The sequence below is a fragment of the Salmo salar genome, chromosome 09, assembly GCF_965601325.2.
Source record: "Salmo salar chromosome 09, fSalSal1, whole genome shotgun sequence".
NCBI classification, from domain to species: Eukaryota; Metazoa; Chordata; class Actinopteri; order Salmoniformes; family Salmonidae; genus Salmo; species Salmo salar.
In genome coordinates, this window is record NC_138299.1 from 40,493,244 (window position 1) to 40,513,286 (window position 20,043).

At 45.6% G+C, this 20,043-nt stretch overlaps 1 protein-coding gene across 5 annotated transcripts in view; it reads left to right on the forward strand.

The window, feature by feature from the left end:
* Nucleotides 1-20,043, forward strand: part of LOC106611323 (nesprin-1) — a 139,081-nt gene that overhangs the window by 113,261 nt on the left and 5,777 nt on the right. For all 5 annotated transcript variants that reach the window (XM_082955773.1, XM_082955771.1, XM_082955769.1 and 2 more), the window contains 15 exons: nt 875-1,030; nt 2,158-2,316; nt 2,690-2,856; nt 3,192-3,354; nt 4,553-4,740; nt 4,923-5,073; nt 10,718-10,900; nt 11,249-11,386; nt 11,646-11,837; nt 11,949-12,282; nt 16,812-16,954; nt 17,121-17,247; nt 18,614-18,825; nt 19,059-19,259; nt 19,579-19,707. In XM_082955773.1, coding sequence (XP_082811899.1) covers nt 875-1,030; nt 2,158-2,316; nt 2,690-2,856; nt 3,192-3,354; nt 4,553-4,740; nt 4,923-5,073; nt 10,718-10,900; nt 11,249-11,386; nt 11,646-11,837; nt 11,949-12,282; nt 16,812-16,954; nt 17,121-17,247; nt 18,614-18,825; nt 19,059-19,259; nt 19,579-19,707 — 2,643 coding nt within the window. The remainder of the gene's footprint in view (nt 1-874; nt 1,031-2,157; nt 2,317-2,689; nt 2,857-3,191; nt 3,355-4,552; nt 4,741-4,922; nt 5,074-10,717; nt 10,901-11,248; nt 11,387-11,645; nt 11,838-11,948; nt 12,283-16,811; nt 16,955-17,120; nt 17,248-18,613; nt 18,826-19,058; nt 19,260-19,578; nt 19,708-20,043) is intronic.

Genomic DNA, 20,043 nt, shown 5'->3' on the forward strand with positions numbered 1-20,043 from the left:
CCGGGGCCTCACACTCCTCATTCTATTCTGGTTAGTGCCAGTTTGCGCTGTTCTGTGAAGGGAGTAGTCCACAGCATTGTATGAGATCTTCAGTTTCTTGGCAATTTCTCGCATGGAATAGCCTTCATTTCTCAGAATAAGAATAGACTGATGAGATTCAGAAGAAAGGTCTTTGTTTCTGGCCATTTTGAGCCTGTAATCGAACCCACAGATGTTGATGCTCCAGATACTCAACTAGTCTAAAGAAGGCCCGTTTTAATGCTTCTTTAATCAGAACAACAGTTTTCAGCTGTGCTAACATAATTGCAAAAGGGTTTTCTAATGATCAATTAGCCTTTTAAAATGCTAAACTTGGATTAGCTAACACAGCATGCCATTGGAACACAGGAGTGATAGTTGCTGATAATGGGCCTCTGTACGCCTATATAGATATTCCATAAAAAAATCTGCCGTTTCCAGCTACAATAGTCATTTACAACATTATTTACAACATCATAAATACCTGTCTACATTGTATTTCTGATCAATTTGATGTTATTTTAATGGACAAAAAATGTACTTTTCTTTGAAAAACAAGGACATTTCTAAGTGACCCCAAACTTTTGAACTGTAGTGTACCTATTATGTCTATCACATGTTCAGTACTGGAGAGAGCAGTAAACAGCTCCTGACATCCGTGGGGAATGTTGAAGGAATGTCATGATGTAATAAGATTAAACCCATTGAGGTGCCAATTGAGTTTTTCTGTAATTACATCAGTTAAATATGCCTCCAAACCAAGGTGTTCTGCATCTGCTAAGGTCATTACGGCTAAGAATAAACCTGCTTTAGGTCAACGAAAGTAGCTGATAACATTCTCTTCTCCCATGACCAGGACTTGGAGAAGACGTTTGACGGCTGGACAGAAGACCTAGCCCATCTGACGGTGCTGAGGGAGTCCCTGTCTAGCTACATCAGTGCTGAGGATCTGTCTGTTCTTCAGGAACGCATGGAGCTGCTGCACCGCCAGTGGGAGGAGATCTGTCACCAGGTACTGTATGGCTGTTGAATATGTTGCTGTACAGTGTACTGCTGCCAGCATGGCAGCACGGTTTGAATCCAGCCCACTGCTCTTTCAGCACTCTCTCTCCTACCTTTCATGTCTATTTCTCTGTATCAAATCAACACACATACAAATAAATATATGTTCATGTGAGGAGAAGCAGTCTCTGACACAATACAGATCCTGTATCTTAATTTGAAATGGTTCCACACAACAGGACAATAATCCTGCAGCAAAAGGAAATGTATATTGTTATGTGAATTATAATTAACAATCATTTTTTTATAGGGGTTGATACAATCAAGTCTGACATTTTCAAGTGGAGATTACAAACTTTAGAAGCCTTTTTATACCTCGAATGCACTACAAGTTTGCATTTCTTGATGTGCAGGAAAATTCCTTCAGCAACAGGATGATCAAATTAAGATACAGCATCTGTAGGTGGCGTGTCATCAGTCTGGCAACAGAGACTAGAGCAGTCATTTTAAGTTGTAATGACATGTGGTCCCATGCTCCACTACATACAGTAGGACCAGGGTAAATCTTTCAGGCTTGCACTGACTAAATTGTGGAATTTTAGTCATTTAGCAGACACTTATCCAGAGCAACTATGGTTAAGTGCCTTGCTTAAGGGCGCATCAACAGATGTTTCACCTAGTTGCAAGAGAGCAGAAACAGATCTGGCATCCAGGCTCTGCACTGGGCCGTATGCAAATGTGGGAAAGGGGCATGCGTGTAACTAAGTCTGAGGTAGAGAGAAACCTCAATACAAAACAGTGCAGGATGCCTCCCCTTCAAACAACATCCAGTGTTGTATATGAGTATGTTGACCAGAGATCAGATAGTGACAGGAAACACTGTGCTAGATCTATTACTTCAAGCAACACCTCTAGACATCTACTGCTGCATTACCTCTTCATTGCGGTTCTGCTAAATCTATGCATATCACCTAGTACCGGTAGTTGTGTATGTTTATTTTTTATGGGGAAAAGTTTTTTATTTATCTGTGCAGCTAACAATTATCCTTACCATGGTGAATTACTCATAAATGAGTATATGTATTTACAACGTGTGAGTTTCCACGTATCTGTCTTGCTGTCTCTCGCGCTCCATAGCTATCCCTGCGGCAGCAGCAGGTGGGTGAGAAGCTGAATGAGTGGGCTGTATTTAAGGAGAAGAACAGGGAGCTCTGTGATTGGCTTACCCAAATGGAGAGCAAGGTCTCCCAGAACGGAGACGTCAGAATTGAGGAGATGATCGAGAAGCTACGCAAGGTAAACACCAACAGAAACTTAACCTACAGTATACATAACTTTGCATTCATGTTTTAGTTTTAGACAGATATCCCATTGAACTGTACTACTGTACTCTACTCTGATCTACTGTACTCTACTCTGTTATACTCTACTCTGATCTACAGTACTCTATTGTAATCTACTCTGTTATACTCTACTGTACTCTGTTACACTCTACTTTGATCTACTCTACTCTAGGAATACAGGCTTGTGTTATAATTTGTTGTGGCAGTTGATCGCTCTTTCAATAATATTTCATTCCAAATATAACATTAGTTTTCCACCGGGTCTGACTACTGTATTTCCGCTGTACTCAAACCGCTCTAAAGTGTATTTATCCCTCCTCTCTCAGGACTACTATGAGGAGATAGCGGTGTCTCAGGAGAACAAGCAGCAGCTGTACCAGCTGGGGGAGAGACTTTCCAAGGCCAGCCATGAGACCAAGGCATCTGAGATAGAACACAAACTCAGCATGGTGGGCGAGCGCTGGCAACACCTGCTGGACCTCATCGGAGCCAGGTAAGGATACTACGGCTGTGTGTGTGTGGGAAAGGAAGTACATGGATACACTGTACACACACTTGTGTCCCAAAGGGCCATTGGCATTAATGTTTGCTTTGATGCAACCTTTTTCTTGGCTGTCAGAAACACTCTGGCTTTCTCAGTGTACAGTACTTGGCACAATCTGTATTCAATGTGACTTCTTGGTTAAATTAAATAAAAACAATGAGTGGAAAGAAGCGATTTAATGACGTTGTTAATTGTTTATTAATTGTCTTTAGGTGCTTTATCACCAGGAATCTACTGCGGTGTGTATGTTTTTCTAAAACAACTATTATGTATCCCACTGGCAGATTGAAGAAGCTGAGGGAGACTCTGGTGGCAGTGCAGCAGCTGGATAAGAACATGATTAGTCTGCGGTCCTGGCTGACCCACATAGAGACTGAACTGTCCAGACCCATCCTATACGACACCTGTGACTCCCAGGAGATACAGCGGAAACTGGACCTGCAGCAGGTAAATACTGTGTCAGTAGCCTGGTGGTCTGTTTATGTTGTCTCACCAACTCCTATAGTCATTGTCAGTGCAACGGTCATACAGATGTAGTAACTTCATTTGAGACAGATTTCTACAGCAGGAAAATAATTCTGCAGCAACAGCAAATGTCAATTATTATGTGGATTGTTATTCATTTTTGTTATACATTTTTGTAGGGGTTGATACATTTTTCATTAGGGCAAATTAAGTCTGACATTTTAGGGTGTAAATTATAGACTTTAGAAGCCTTTTTGAACCTTGAACACACTACAAGTTCTCATTTCCTACTGTACAGGAACATTCCTAGCATCAAAAGAGTGATCAAATTAGATCCTACTGTACATCTGTAGCAGTTGGTAAGACATTACAAACAGACCTGGGAACACCAGGCTACCTCATCAGTGGGCTGTGGGTACTTTGAAACACATTGTAGCGTACTCCCCCTGGTATAGCTATTGATACTTGAAAAAGAAAAGGAAGAGCCGCACACTCTAGGAGCTCAGATGCAATAATTGAATAACCTAATAACCAACGTTTCGACAGACAAGCTGTCTTCATCAAGGTATAATGACAAACACTGCGGGTCACTAGTTTATAAATTGTTAAAGAACACACACAGATGTCTGTAATCATGGCCGGGTGTGGCCTGATATCATTGGTTAATTCTCAGATATAAGAAGAACATATGAATGAATAGCATATGATAATATATAGAATTTGACTACATAGGCCTACAAACATTTACAATGAATTGCAAAATCACAATAATCACAAGAATGGCTTCAGATCAAAGTCTACGTCGAGACCAAAGGGAGCAAAGGTTTTTAAGTTAAAGATCCAGGCAGCCTCTCGTTTTAACAATAAATTGTCAAGGTCACCCCCTCTCCTAGGGAGGGTGACCTGTTCTATGTCGATATAACGTAGGGGCGAAATCGAGTGGTTCGCTTCCAAAAAGTGGGCCGCCACTGATACAGCTACATAATCAATAACAGTTGTTTATGTTGATATTTTATTGATCCCTGTTTAGTTCCTAGGAGACAGGCTTATAGACAGTACAATAGAGGTAGGCTTATTGAAAAGTCTTAGTAGGCTTCTTGATTCTAAAAAAGATTAAGATCAACATCCTCTTTCTGTAACGTAAGATAACATCCTTCCGTCTTTCTCTCCGTCCACCCAGGAGCTTCAGCGTGACATAGAGAAGCACAGCACAGGTGTGGCGTCTGCGTTGAACCTGTGTGAGGTGTTGTTACACGACTGTGACGTCTGTACCACGGACACAGAGTGTGATTCCATCCAGCAGACCACCAGGAACCTGGACCGCCGCTGGAGGAACGTCTGTGCCCTGTCCATGGAGAGGAGGCTCAAGTAAGAGACACGCTAAATTTAGTATTTAGGCGCTGTAGTTTCTAAAGAAGTCAGAATTTTTACTTTCAAGACTATCAACAAGTGCAGTAATGTAATTCTTGGTTTGGTATATTTGGAAACATGTACTTGTGATATAGGCTCTCACCACAACTTAAGCTGTCCATATCGTTTTAACTTGTAAGGATTGAAGAGACATGGCGTTTATGGCAGAAGTTCTTAGAAGACTTTATGCATTTTGAGGAGTGGCTAGTGACCTCAGAGAAGACCGCTGCTCTACCCAACTCTTCAGGAGTACTGTACACAGTAGCCAAGGAAGAACTCAAGAAGTTTGAGGTACAGACATGCTACTACAGGCCACCTAGTCCTAGTTGGATATAACCACTATATTCTCCTTTCATATACAGTACATACAGTGCATTCGGGAAAGTATTCAGACCCATTGACTTTTTCCACATTTTGTTACGTTACAGCCTTATTCTAAAATAGATGACATTTATTTGATCAATCTACACAAAATACCCTATAATGACAAAGCGAATGCAGGTTTTTAGAAATGTTTGCAAATTTATATAAAAAATAAATAAATAACAGAAATACCTTATTTACATAATGTCACGCCCTGATCATAGAGAGCCATTGTTTCTCTATGGTGAAGTAGGTCAGGGCGTGACTGGGGGGTATTCTAGTTTATTGTTTCTATGTGGGGTTCTAGGTTATTATTTCAATGTTGGTGATTTGTATGATTCCCAATTAGAGGCAGCTGGTAATCATTGTCTCTAATTGGGGATCATATTTAAGTAGTTATTTTTCCCACCTGTGTTTGTGGGATCTTGTTTTTGTGTAGGTGCGTTTTTGCACTTCACTGTCTTCACATTTCGTTTGTTCATTTATTGTTTTTTGTTAAGTTTCACATTATAATAAAGCTGTGGAACGCTACTCACGCTGCACCTTGGTCCAATTATTATGACGATCGTGACAGAAGATCCCACCACAACAGGACCAAGCAGGGTGCCCAGGAGGTGATGGCATCCTGGACTTACGAGGAGATCGAGGACAAAATATCCTGGACTTGGGAGGAGATCATGTCAGGACACGAAAGCATTCCGTGGAAGCAGATGCAGGGAGAAAAGGGAGGACAGCGACGACGCCGGGGTTCGCGGCCACAAAGACAGCCCAAAAGACAACCCAAATGTTTTTTTGGGGGGGGCACACGGGGTGGTCGGCGGAGCCGGGGAGTGAGCCAGTGACAACCTGGGAGGAGATAGAGAGGTGGTCGGTCGACCCAAGGAGAGTACCAGAGCCCGCCTGGGAGTCAACGGAACAGTGCGAGGAGGGATACCGGAGAATGGAGTTGGCGAAGAGTATGCGGCAACGCAGACGTTTGGAGGAGCGTGTCACCAGTCCGGTGCAACTTGTGCCGGTCCCACGCATCAGGCCTCCAGTGCGCCTCCCCAGTCCGGTACGTCCTGTGTCCCCTCCTCGCACTCGCCCTGAAATACGTGTCCCCAGTCCAGTGCGTCCTGTGCCAGCTCCCCGCACTTGCCGTGCGAGGTGTGTCATCGAACCGGTACCATTGATGCCGGTTCTACGCACCAGGTCTCCAGTGCGCCTCCACAGCCCAGTACGTCTTGTGCCAGCTCCTCGCACTCACCGTGCGAAGTGTGTCATCGAACCGGTACCATTGATGCCGGTCTACGTACCAGGTCTCCAGTGCGCCTCCACAGCCCAGTACGTCCTGTGCCAGCTCCACGCACCAGGTCTCCAGTGCGCCTCCACAGCCCAGTACGTCCTATGCCAGCTCCACGCACCAGGCCTCCAGTGCGCCTTCACAGTCCAGAGCTTCCGGCGACAGTTCCCGGTCCGGAGCCTCCGGGCGACGGTCAACAGGTCATAACCTTCGGCAAAGGTCAACGGTCCGGAGCTTCCAAACCCGGTGTCCAGTCCCGCTCCATGGCAGGAGCCTTCCACGGCATCGAGATCCAGTCCAGGCACAGTGTTCAGCCTGAGTCCATGGCTGGATCCGCGGGATGAGCGGTTTCTTCGGCCCGCACCAGAGCCACCACCAAGGATGGTGGATCCGCGAGCTGAGCGGGTTCTTCGTCCCAATCCAGAGCCGCCCCCGATGCTGGCGGATCCGCGGGATGTGCGGGTACTTCGTCCTGCACCAGAGCCGCCACTGACACTAATCACCCCCCCTACCCTCCCTATTTGGTTTCAGGTTTTGCGGCCGGAGTCCGCACCTTTGGCGGGGGGTACTGTCACGCCCTGACCATAGAGCCATTGTTTCTCTATGGTGAAGTAGGTCAGGGAGTGACTGGGGGGGTATTCTAGTTTATTATTTCTATGTGGGGTTCTAGGTTATTATTTCTATGTTGGTGATTTGTATGATTCCCAATTAGAGGCAGCTGGTAATCGTTGTCTCTAATTGGGGATCATATTTAAGTAGTTATTTTTCCCACCTGTGTTTGTGGAATCTTGTTTTTGTGTAGGTGCCTTTTTGCACTTCATTGTCTTCATGCTTCGTTTGTTCATTTATTGTTTTTTGTATTTTGTTAAGTTTCACATTATAATAAAGATGTGGAACGCTACTCAAGCTGCGCCTTGGTCCAATTATTACGACGATCGTGATACATAAGCACTCAGACCCTTTGCTATTAGACTCGAAATTGAGCTCAGGTGCATCCTGTTTCCATTGATCATCCTTGAGATGTTTCTACAACTTGATTGGACTCCGTCTGTGGTAAATTCAATTGATTGGACATGATTAGGAAAAGGCACATACAGTTGAAGTCGGAAATTTACATACACTTAGGTTGGAGTCATTAAAACTTGTTTTTCCAACCACTCCACAAATTTCTTGTTAACAAACTATGGTTTTGGCAAGTTGGTTAGGACATCTACTTTGTGCATGACAACAATTTCTCCAACAATTGTTTACAGACAGATTATTCACTTATAATTCACTGTATCACAATTCCAGTGGGTCATAAGTTTACATACGCTAAGTTGACTGTGCCTTTAAACAGCTTGGAAAATTCCAGAAAATGATGGCATGGTTTTAGAAGCTTCTGATAGGCTAGTTGACATTATTTGAGTCAATTGGAGGTGTACTTGTGGATGTATTTCAAGGCCTACCTTCAAACTCAGTGCTTCTTTGCTTGACATCATGGGAAAATCAAAATAAATCAGCCAAGACCTCAGAAAAATATTGTAGACCTCCACAAGTCTGGTTCATCCTTGGGAGCAATTTCCAAATGCCTGAAGGTACCGCGTTCATCTGTACAAACAATAGTACGCAAGTATAAACACCATGGGACCACTCAGCTGTCATACTGCTCAGGAAGGAGACGCGTTCTGTCTCCTAGAGATGAACGTACTTTGGTGCGAAAGTGCAAACCAATCCCAGAACAACAGCAAAGGACCGTGTGAAGATGCTGGAGGAAACAGGTACAAAAGTATCGATATCTGTCACGCCCTGACCTTAGAGAGCCTTTTTTATTCTCTATTTTGTTAGGTCAGTGTGTGACTTGGTTGGGCATATCTATGTTTCTATTTCTTTGTTGGCCTAGTAGGGTTCCCAATCAGAGGCAGCTGTTTATCGTTGTCTCTGATTGGGGATCATACTTAGGCAGCCCTTTTTCCCACCTGTGATTGTGGGATCTTGTTTTTGTATAGCTGCTGTGAAGCCTGCAGAATGTTATGTTCGGTTTTTGTAATTTAGTTTTGTTGGTGTTCATCTAATAAAAGAAAGATGTACGCTTACCACGCTGCACCTTGGTCTCATTCCAACAACGGACATAACAATATCCACAGTAAAATGAGTCCTATATTGACATAACCTGAAAGGCCGCTCAGCAAGGAAGAAGCCGCTGCTCCAAAACCGCCATAAAAAAGCCAGACTATGGTTTGGAACTACACGACAAAGATCGTACTTTTGGAGAAATGTCCTCTGGTCGAATGCAACAAAAATAGAACTGTTTGGCCATAATGACTATCGTTATGTTTGGAGGAAAAAGGGGGACGCTTGCAAGCCGAAGAACACCATCCCAACCGTGAAGCACAGGTGTTGCAGCATCATGTTGTGGGGGTGCTTTGCTGTAGGAGGGACTGGTGCTCTTCACAAAATAGATGGCATCATGAGGATGAAAAATTATGTGGATATATTGAAGCAACATCTCAAGACATCAGTCAGGATGTTAAAGCTTGGTCGCAAATGGGTCTTCCAAATGGACAATGACCCCAAGCATACTTCCAAAGTTGTGGCAAAATGGCTTAAGGACAACCAACGTCAAGCTATTAGAGTGGCCATCACAAAGCTCTGACCTCAATCCTATAGAGAATTTGTGGGCAGAACTGAAAAAGCGTGTGCGAGCAAGGAGGCCTACAAACCTGACTCAGTTACACAAGCTCTGTCAGGAGGAATGGGCCAAAATTCACCAAACTTATTGTGGGACGCTTGTGGAAGGCTACCCAAAACGTTTGACCCAAGTTAAACAATTTAAATGCATGCTACCAAATACTAATTGAGTGTATGTACATTTCTGTCCCTCTGGGAATGTTATGAAAAAATAAAAGCTGAAATAAATCATTCGCTCTGCTATTATTCTGACATTTCACATTCTTAAAATAAAGTGGTGATCCTGACCTAAGACAGGGAATTTTATTAAATGTCAGGAATTGTGAAAAACTGAGTTTAAATGTATTTGGCTAAGGTGTATGTAAACTTCCAACTTCAACTGTACCTGTCTATATAAGGTCCCACAGTTGAGTGCATTTCAGAGCAAAAACCAAGCCCTTAGGTTAAAGGAATTGTATGTGGAGCTCAGAGACAGGATTGTGTCGAGGAACAGATCTGGGGAAGGGTACCAAAAAATGTCTGAGACATTGAAGATCTCCAAGAACACAGTGGCCTCCATCATTCTTAAATGAAAGAAGTTTGGAACCACCAGATGGACTCTTGCTAGAGCTGCAGCACTCCACCAATTAGGCCTTTATGGTAGAGTGGCCAGACGGAAACCCCTCCTCAGGAGAAGGCACAGGCCAACCCGCTTGGCGTTTGCCAAAAGGCACCTAAAGGACTCTCAGACGATGGGAAACAAGATTATCTCGTTTGATGAAACCAAGATTGAACTCTTTGGTCTGAATGCCAAGCGTCATGTCTGGAGGTAACCTGGCACCATCCCTACAGTGAATCGTGGTGGCAGCATCATGCTGTGGGGATGTTTTTCAGTGGCAGGGACTGGGAGACTAGTCAGGATTGAGGAAAAATGAACGGTGCAAAGTACAGAGAGATCCTTGATGAAAACCTTCTCCAGAGCGCTCAGGACCTCAGACTGGGGCGAAGGTTCACCTTCCAACAGGACAACAACCATAAGCACACAGCCAAGACAATGCAGGAATGGCTTTGGGACAAGTCTCTGAATGTCCTTGAGTGGCCCAGCCAGAGCCCGGACTTGAACACAATCGACCATCTTTGGAGAGACCTGAAAATAACTGTGCAGCGACGCTCCCCATCCAACCTGACAGAGAGGATCTGCAGAGAAGAATGGGAGAAACTCCCCAAATACAGGTGTGCCAAGCTTGTAGCGACATACCCAAGAAGACACGCGGCTGTAATCGCTGCCAAAGGTGCTTCAACAAAGTACTGATTAAAGGGTCTGAATACTTAGGTAGATGTGATATTTTTGATAAATTTGCAAACATTCTAAAAGCCTGTTTTTGCTTTGTCATTATGGGGTATTGTATGTAGATTGAAAAAACAATTTCATACATTTCAGAATAAGGATGTAACGTAACAAAATGTGGAAAAAGTCCAGGGGTCTGAACACTTTCTGAATGCACTTTACATGGACAAAACTCATAACTCATCCCTGAGCAATAAATTTATCAATTAAATGGTCAATGAAATTATCAAGCAGCTTGTCTCTTTTTGATTGTAAATGTGTTGGTGATATTTGTGTGTGTGTGTGTGTTCCAGGCGTTTCAGTGTCAGGTCCATGAGAGCCTGACCCAGCTGGAGACGATCAATAAACAGTACCGCCGTCTGGCCAGGGAGAACCGCACAGACTCCTCCTGTCGCCTCCGGGAAATGTCCCACGACGGGAACCAGCGCTGGGACAACCTGCAGAAGAGGGTGGCTTCCATCCTCCGCAGGCTCAAGGTACAGAGCCACATCCAGAGTAGGCCTCGTTGAGCAATTGTAGCACAACAGAAAGTATGGTGTATATAGTCCAATCCCACTTGGCACACACTGGCTGAATCAACGTTGTTTCCACGTCATTTCAATGAAATTACTTTGATCCAACGTAGAATAGATGTTGAATTGATGTCTGTGCCCAGTGGGATTCTACACTCCTGAGGGTTGGTACTGCTCACGGAAAGAAACTATACCAGCAAGGAAGTAATTTCATTGGTTCTAGTCAGCAGAATCATGTGAAGTGTCTGCACGAAGTTCCAGTTCTCCTGCTGGAGATGTGTACGCTAAAGCATCTCTTTATGATTTCTCCAGCACTTTATTAATCAGCGTGAGGAGTTTGAGACGGCCAGAGACAGCGTCGTGGTGTGGCTCACTGAGATGGACCTGCAGCTCACCAACATAGAACACTTCTCAGAGTGTGACATCCGAGCCAAGATCAAACAGCTCCGGGTAAGGTTGGCCTCTTTACACAAGTGATTATTGTTCTCTCGATATCCTACATATTTTCCGCTCTTCAATAACTCGACTATACTATGAATTATATCAGTAATCATTGAAATAATCACATAATCACTATTTCTGACTGCTATGGAACCGGGTAGAAAAATCATACAAACTCCTACCATGGCTCAACTGTATCCTAACCACCATGTTCCTAAAACACACTGTATTCAGTCTGGCCTCTGCCCCGCTTGTTTTTTATTACCAGGCGTTCCAGCAGGAGATTTCTCTGACCACGGGGAAGGTCAAGCACATCTTCCACCAGGGAGAGGTGCTGCTACAGAAGAGTGAGCCTCTGGACGCTGCTGTTATAGAGGAGGAGCTGGAGGAGCTGCGGAGATACCACCAGGAGGTGTTTGGACACGTGGAGCGTTACTATAAGAAGCTGATCCGACTACCGGTGAGCCCAGGGATGAGGTCTACTGAGCCCTTGTTCTTTTCATTTTGATGCTGACTGTCTTTTTTGACTGTCTCATAGGTGTACCTTAACTTCCAATCCCTCCTCCTCCAGCTGACAGGAGAAGAGTACGATGTGTCATTCTCGGACCGGGAGATTGAACTGGATGAACCTGGGCACCTGTCCAGCATTCCCTGGAGTGAACGTCTTGGAGACTGCCTGAGTTCCCCTCTGCCCTCCCTGACTGCCCCCCTCCGTACTGGGGCTGAGCGCTCGGGCAGGGGCACCCCAGCCAGCGTGGACTCCATCCCCCTGGAGTGGGACCATGACTACGACCTGAGAAAGAGGCTGGAGAGTGCCAGCATGGCCCTGGGTCTGGCCTCTGAGCACGGGGAGCACAGAGAGGAGGGGAGCTACCAAGGATCAGCTTCTGCTTCCTCTCTGTCAGGTCAGTGTAGTCTACACCCCTCATCCCTGCACCACTACTGTCAGGTACTAATGATACCAGACCCCTCATCCCTGCACCACTACTGTCAGGTACTAATGATACCAGACCCCTCATCCCTGCACCACTACTGTCAGGTACTAATGATACCAGACCCCTCATCCCTGCACCACTACTGTCAGGTACTAATGATACCAGACCCCTCATCCCTGCACCACTACTGTCAGGTACTAATGATACCAGACCCCTCATCCCTGCACCACTACTGTCAGGTACTAATGATACCAGACCCCTCATCCCTGCACCACTACTGTCAGGTACTAATGATACCAGACCCCTCATCCCTGCACCACTACTGTCAGGTACTAATGATACCAGACCCCTCATCCCTGTACCACTACTGTCAGGTACTAATGATACCAGACCCCTCATCCCTGCACCACTACTGTCAGGTACTAATGATACCAGACCCCTCATCCCTGCACCACTACTGTCAGGTACTAATGATACCATACCCCTCATCCCTGCACCACTACTGTCAGGTACTAATGATACCAGACCCCTCATCCCTGCACCACTACTGTCAGGTACTAATGATACCATACCCCTCATCCCTGCACCACTACTGTCAGGTACTAATGATACCAGACCCCTCATCCCTGCACCACTACTGTCAGGTACTAATGATACCATACCCCTCATCCCTGCACCACTACTGTCAGGTACTAATGATACCAGACCCCTCATCCCTGCAACACTACTGCCAGGTACTACTGATACCATACCCCTCATCCCTGCACCACTACTGTCAGGTACTAATGATACCAGACCCCTCATCCCTGCACCACTACTGTCAGGTACTAATGATACCAGACCCCTTATCCCTGCACCACTACTGTCAGGTACTAATGATACCAGACCCCTCATCCCTGCACCACTACTGTCAGGTACTAATGATACCAGACCCCTTATCCCTGCACCACTACTGTCAGGTACTAATGATACCAGACCCCTCATCCCTGCAACACTACTGTCAGGTACTAATGATACCATACCCCTCATCCCTGCACCACTACTGTCAGGTACTAATGATACCAGACCCCTCATCCCTGCACCACTACTGTCAGGTACTAATGATACCAGACCCCGCATCCCTGCACCACTACTGTCAGGTACTAATGATACCATACCCCTCATCCCTGCAACACTACTGTCAGGTACTAATGATACCAGACCCCTCATCCCTGCACCACTACTGTCAGGTACTAATGATACCATACCCCTCATCCCTGCACCACTACTGTCAGGTACTAATGATACCAGACCCCTCATCCCTGCACCACTACTGTCAGGTACTAATGATACCAGACCCCGCATCCCTGCACCACTACTGTCAGGTACTAATGATACCATACCCCTCATCCCTGCAACACTACTGTCAGCTACTAATGATACGAGACCCCTCATCCCTGCACCACTACTGTCAGGTACTAATGATACCAGACCCCTCATCCCTGCACCACTACTGTCAGGTACTAATGATACCAGACCCCTCATCCCTGCACCACTACTGTCAGGTACTAATGATACCAGACCCCTCATCCCTGCACCACTACTGTCAGGTACTAATGATACCAGACCCCTCATGCCTGCACCACTACTGTCAGGTACTAATGATACCAGACCCCTCATCCCTGCACCACTACTGTCAGGTACTAATGATACCAGACCCCTCATCCCTGCACCACTACTGTCAGGTACTAATGATACCATACCCCTCATCCCTGCACCACTACTGTCAGGTACTAATGATACCAGACCCCTCATCCCTGCAACACTACTGTCAGGTACTAATGATACCATACCCCTCATCCCTGCACCACTACTGTCAGGTACTAATGATACCAGACCCCTCATCCCTGCACCACTACTGTCAGGTACTAATGATACCAGACCCCTCATCCCTGCACCACTACTGTCAGGTACTAATGATACCAGACCCCTCATCCCTGCACCACTACTGTCAGGTACTAATGATACCAGACCCCTCATCCCTGCACCACTACTGTCAGGTACTAATGATACCAGACCCCTCATCCCTGCACCACTACTGTCAGGTACTAATGATACCAGACCCCTCATCCCTGCACCACTACTGTCAGGTACTAATGATACCATACCCCTCATCCCTGCACCACTACTGTCAGGTACTAATGATACCAGACCCCTCATCCCTGCACCACTACTGTCAGGTACTAATGATACCAGACCCCTCATCCCTGCACCACTACTGTCAGCTACTAATGATACCATACCCCTCATCCCTGCACCACTACTGTCAGGTACTAATGATACCATACCCCTCATCCCTGCACCACTACTGTCAGGTACTACTGATACCATACCCCTCATCCCTGCACCACTACTGTCAGCTACTACTGATACCATACCCCTCATCCCTGCACCACTACTGTCAGGTACTAATGATACCATACCCCTCATCCCTGCACCACTACTGTCAGGTACTAATGATACCAGACCCCTCATCCCTGCACCACTACTGTCAGGTACTAATGATACCATACCCCTCATCCCTGCACCACTACTGTCAGGTACTAATGATACCAGACCCCTCATCCCTGCACCACTACTGTCAGGTACTAATGATACCAGACCCCTCATCCCTGCACCACTACTGTCAGGTACTAATGATACCAGACCCCTCATCCCTGCACCACTACTGTCAGGTACTAATGATACCAGACCCCTCATCCCTGCACCACTACTGTCAGGTACTAATGATACCAGACCCCTCATCCCTGCACCACTACTGTCAGGTACTAATGATACCATACCCCTCATCCCTGCACCACTACTGTCAGGTACTAATGATACCAGACCCCTCATGCCTGCACCACTACTGTCAGGTACTAATGATACCAGACCCCTCATCCCTGCACCACTACTGTCAGGTACTAATGATACCAGACCCCTCATCCCTGCACCACTACTGTCAGGTACTAATGATACCATACCCCTCATCCCTGCACCACTACTGTCAGGTACTAATGATACCATACCCCTCATCCCTGCACCACTACTGTCAGGTACTCATGATACCATATCCCTCATCCCTGCACCACTACTGTCAGCTACTAATGATACCATACCCCTCATCCCTGCACCACTACTGTCAGGTACTAATGATACCATACCCCTCATCCCTGCAACACTAAGGTCAGCTACTAATGATACCAGACCCCTCATCCTTGCACCACTACTGTCAGGTACTAATGATACCAGACCCCTCATCCCTGCACCACTACTGTCAGGTACTAATGATACCAGACCCCTCATCCCTGCACCACTACTGTCAGGTACTAATGATACCAGACCCCTCATCCCTGCACCACTACTGTCAGGTACTAATGATACCATACCCCTCATCCCTGCAACACTACTGTCAGCTACTAATGATACCAGACCCCTCATCCCTGCACCACTACTGTCAGGTACTAATGATACCAGACCCCTCATCCCTGCACAACTACTGTCAGGTACTAATGATACCATACCCCTCATCCCTGCACCAGTACTGTCAGGTACTAATGATACCAGACCCCTCACAGCTTACTGGCAGGCACTAGTGATTAGATAGCCTCGATCTCAGAGAGGTCGTCTGAGGTCATCTGATGGTAGGCAACATGCCTTGGTGTGGAAAAATATCTTTCACAGCCTGCTTTCTGCCTGCTACGAGTTTGGTTTGGTTTTCTCACACGCACACTGAAGCATAACAGCAGACACCGTTAACTAACAGCACCGCTTTCTAACATTTTGTATTTAATTTGATTTGTGCGGCACGTAGGCTACTGTAGCTAACCTCAAGCTGATTTCTTGGGTTGGCATCCTGTGTGTTTTAAAGGTACATGTTGTTGTGCGCATGTTTTGGGGAGATGTTTTTGTCTATTGTTTTATTGTGCTAAAAATGTTCTTCGTCCATCGTCTTCTAATTTACGACTGAATGGATAACACTAACTATTAATGATATCTCACAACGTGGATGGATAACACTAACTATTAATGATATCTCACAACGTGGATGATAACACTAACTATTACTGATATCTCACAACGTGAATGATAACACTAACTATTACTGATATCTCACAACGTGGATGATAACACTAACTATTAATGATATCTCACAACGTGGATGATAACACTAACTATTAATGATATCTCACAATGTGGATGGATAACACTAACTTTTAATGATATCTCACAACGTGGATGATAACACTAACTATGAATCATATCTCACAACGTTTTGCAATGGATGGATTTCTATGTCTGTTTGAAGAAAACATTTAGGTCCATTCTTTCAGACACAGATTAAACTCCATTGATAGTGCTTTTAAATCTCACAGGAGAAGGCTTAATCTAGGTCTAAGAAACTGGCTCGTGAACATAAAATCAAAGCCCTTATCTAACCGTATTCCATGTGGGTGTCCATCCACTCTTCCCATCCTCAGGAGAGAGAGGTACCCTGGACACCCACATCCTTCAGGTGGACAGGGTTCTGGACACCAGCCGGTGTATGATGCAACAGACAGAGAACATCATCCGCAGCAGAACCCCCACCGGGCCAGAGCTGGATGCATCATACATGGGATATGTGAGTACTGTCTGATATGAGATCCTTATCACCATTCTGTCTTAATGGAAGGTCTTTAGGAAACATTGTGCCTTTACCTAAGAAGTTTCTACAGTGTGATTACTTGATATGAGCGTCTCAGTGACATGCTTTCTGTCTGTTGTCTGTCCTCTGTCCTGTTGTGTAGATGCGTCTGCTGGGAGAGTGTCGTAGCAGTATAGACACGGTGAAGAGGGTTGGCTATGAACTGAAGGGGGAGGGGGACAAGGCCTCAGGACTTGCTGACACCTTTGATGATGAATCACAAACAACAGGTAAAGTTTGGCGTTGATCAGGTGTTGATATTAATCAGGCTTAAGACAGTCAGAGGTGGAGAGGTCTTAGGACAGTCAGAGGTGGAGAGGTCTTAGGACAGTCAGAGGTGGAGAGGTCTTAGGACAGTCAGAGGTGGAGAGGTCTTAGGACAGTCAGAGGTGGAGAGGTCTTAGGACAGTCAGAGGTGGAGAGGTCTTAGGACAGTCAGAGGTGGAGAGGTCTTAGGACAGTCAGAGGTGGAGAGGTCTTAGGACAGTCAGAGGTGGAGAGGTCTTAGGACAGTCAGAGGTGGAGAGGTCTTAGGACAGTCAGAGGTGGAGAGGTCTTAGGACAGTCAGAGGTGGAGAGGTCTTAGGACAGTCAGAGGTGGAGAGGTCTTAGGACAGTCAGAGGTGGAGAGGTCTTAGGACAGTCAGAGGTGGAGAGGTCTTAGGACAGTCAGAGGTGGAGAGGTCTTAGGACAGTCAGAGGTGGAGAGGTCTTAGGACAGTCAGAGGTGGAGAGGTCTTAGGACAGTCAGATGTGGAGAGGTCTTAGGACAGTCAGAGGTGGAGAGGTCTTAAGATGTAAAGTAGCAATGGTACATTAATGCCCACAACTTGTAGTCCACGATGAGACAACATTGTGTGGTGGTTGTGTGTTTTCTGGGTTGTTTTTGCTCCAGAATACTCAAGCAGATAAGTACAAAGTCAGCAGCTTTTAAGGCAGACACATTTCTTGGGGCTGTACTGGACTGTGCTGTACAGGGCTGTATAGGGCTGGACGGGACTGTACTGTATATCCCATAGATCCCATATATCCTATATATCCTATATATACCATATATTCTATATATCCCATATATCCCATATATACCATATATACCATATCCTATATATCCCATTACCAAATTAATAATTTGATACCCTTTCTGTTTTTCCTCCTTTACCTTGCTGTACTGTAGGTGTGATAGTTACTGCAGGCTTAGGCCCCTCAATAAAAAGATAGATAGATAGATGTCTTATTACCAAATAAATAATAAATTCCTCTTTCTTCCCCCCTGTACTGTAGGTGTGATACAGTGCTGGGAGTTGCTGCAGGCCCTCAGTAAAGAGATTAATAGATATAATACAGCTATAATATAATAATCTCTTTCTCTCTGTCTCTCTGTCTGTCTCTCTCTCTCTCTCTCTCTCTCTCTCTCTCTCTCTCTCTCTCTGTCTGTCTCTCTCTTTCTCCCTCTCTTTGTGTACTGTAGGTATGATACAGCGCTGGGAGTTGCTGCAGGCCCTCAGTAAAGAGATGAATAGATATAATATAATAATCTCTCTCTCTGTCTCTCTGTCTCTTTCTCTCTTTCTCTTTCTCTCTTTCTCTGTACTGTAGGTGTGATACAGCGCTGGGAGTTGCTGCAGGCCCAAGCCCTCAGTAAAGAGATGCGTCTGAAGCAAAACCTTCAGCAGTGGCAGCAGTTCAACTCTGACCTCAACGCTGTGTGGGCGTGGCTGGAGCAGGCAGGGGAGGAGCTAGAGCAGCAACGGAGGCTGGACCTCAGCACCGACATCCAGACCATCAAGCTGCGCATAAAAAAACTGAAGGTGACCTTTGAACTTACTCACTAGGATTACAAAGCTTGCAAGGTGTGTAAGGCTTTCCCAAAGTTCCGGGGGTTTTCAGAAATCATGGTTGGATGAATCCCATGGTTATTCCCTCCTGGTCCTGGAATCCTTCAACTGGGATAATGAAAAACCTGGGATCTTTGGGAAAGCTTTGCAAATGTGCTGATATGACACCCTCTCAAATCATCTCTTTTCATATTGTCTATCTACAGGAGCTGCAGAAGGCTGTTGACAAGCGTAAGGCCACAGTGCTGTCCATCAACCTGTGCAGTGCAGAGTTTGTCCAGTCTGCCACAGAAGAGTCCCAGGACCTGCAGGGCAGGCTGAAAGAGATGAACAACCGCTGGGACAGATTGGGCACCTCTCTGGGGGAGTGGAGGGCAGCGCTACAAAAGGCCCTTATGCAGTGTCACGTAGGTGTCCAACTGTCTATCCACCTAGCCTGGTCCCAGATCTGTGCTGTCTTGCCAACTCCTATGGCCGTTAAGGAGTTGGCAAGACAGTGAAAACAGCTCTGGGACCAGGCAACTTACTGGTCACTTAATAATAAATCCAAACCAGGACAAATCATGTTTGCATGTTGGACAACTGAGACAGGATACAATGACCTGGATATAAACATCAATGTTTATCATTAATTAGACATATTAAATATGTCACTTTTGGTAGAAGTCATGACTTTTGGTAGAAGGTGATTAGCGTGCATTTGTATTCACGTCTCCTCTCCTGTAGGACTTCCATGAGATGAGTCACGGCCTGCTACTGTGGCTGGAGAACATTGACCGCAGGAGGAACGAGATTGTTCCCATTGACCCCATCCAGGACAGCAACACTCTCCATGAGCACCACAAAACACTCCTGGTACAGAAGGGTTTTAGTAATGTTATATTTAAGTGATAATGCCCAAAAAGCCGTTTTTTTGGTGGATATATTGGCACTGGTGTTGTTAGGCCCGAGACAAAGTCAATATATCTTCCAAACACCGGCTTCTTGGGCATTATCACTTTTATACAACGGGTTATCAACATATTCAAATAATGATTGACATATTTTCATTAAAACATTTTTTTTATTTTGATGAATTTATTCATACAATGTCATCCATTTGCAAGATATAGTCCAGACACAAATCTTGGGTTGCTACCCAAGCCGGCTGGTCATTCGTTCTATCGGTTCGGTTGCTAGTGAAGCGATCCA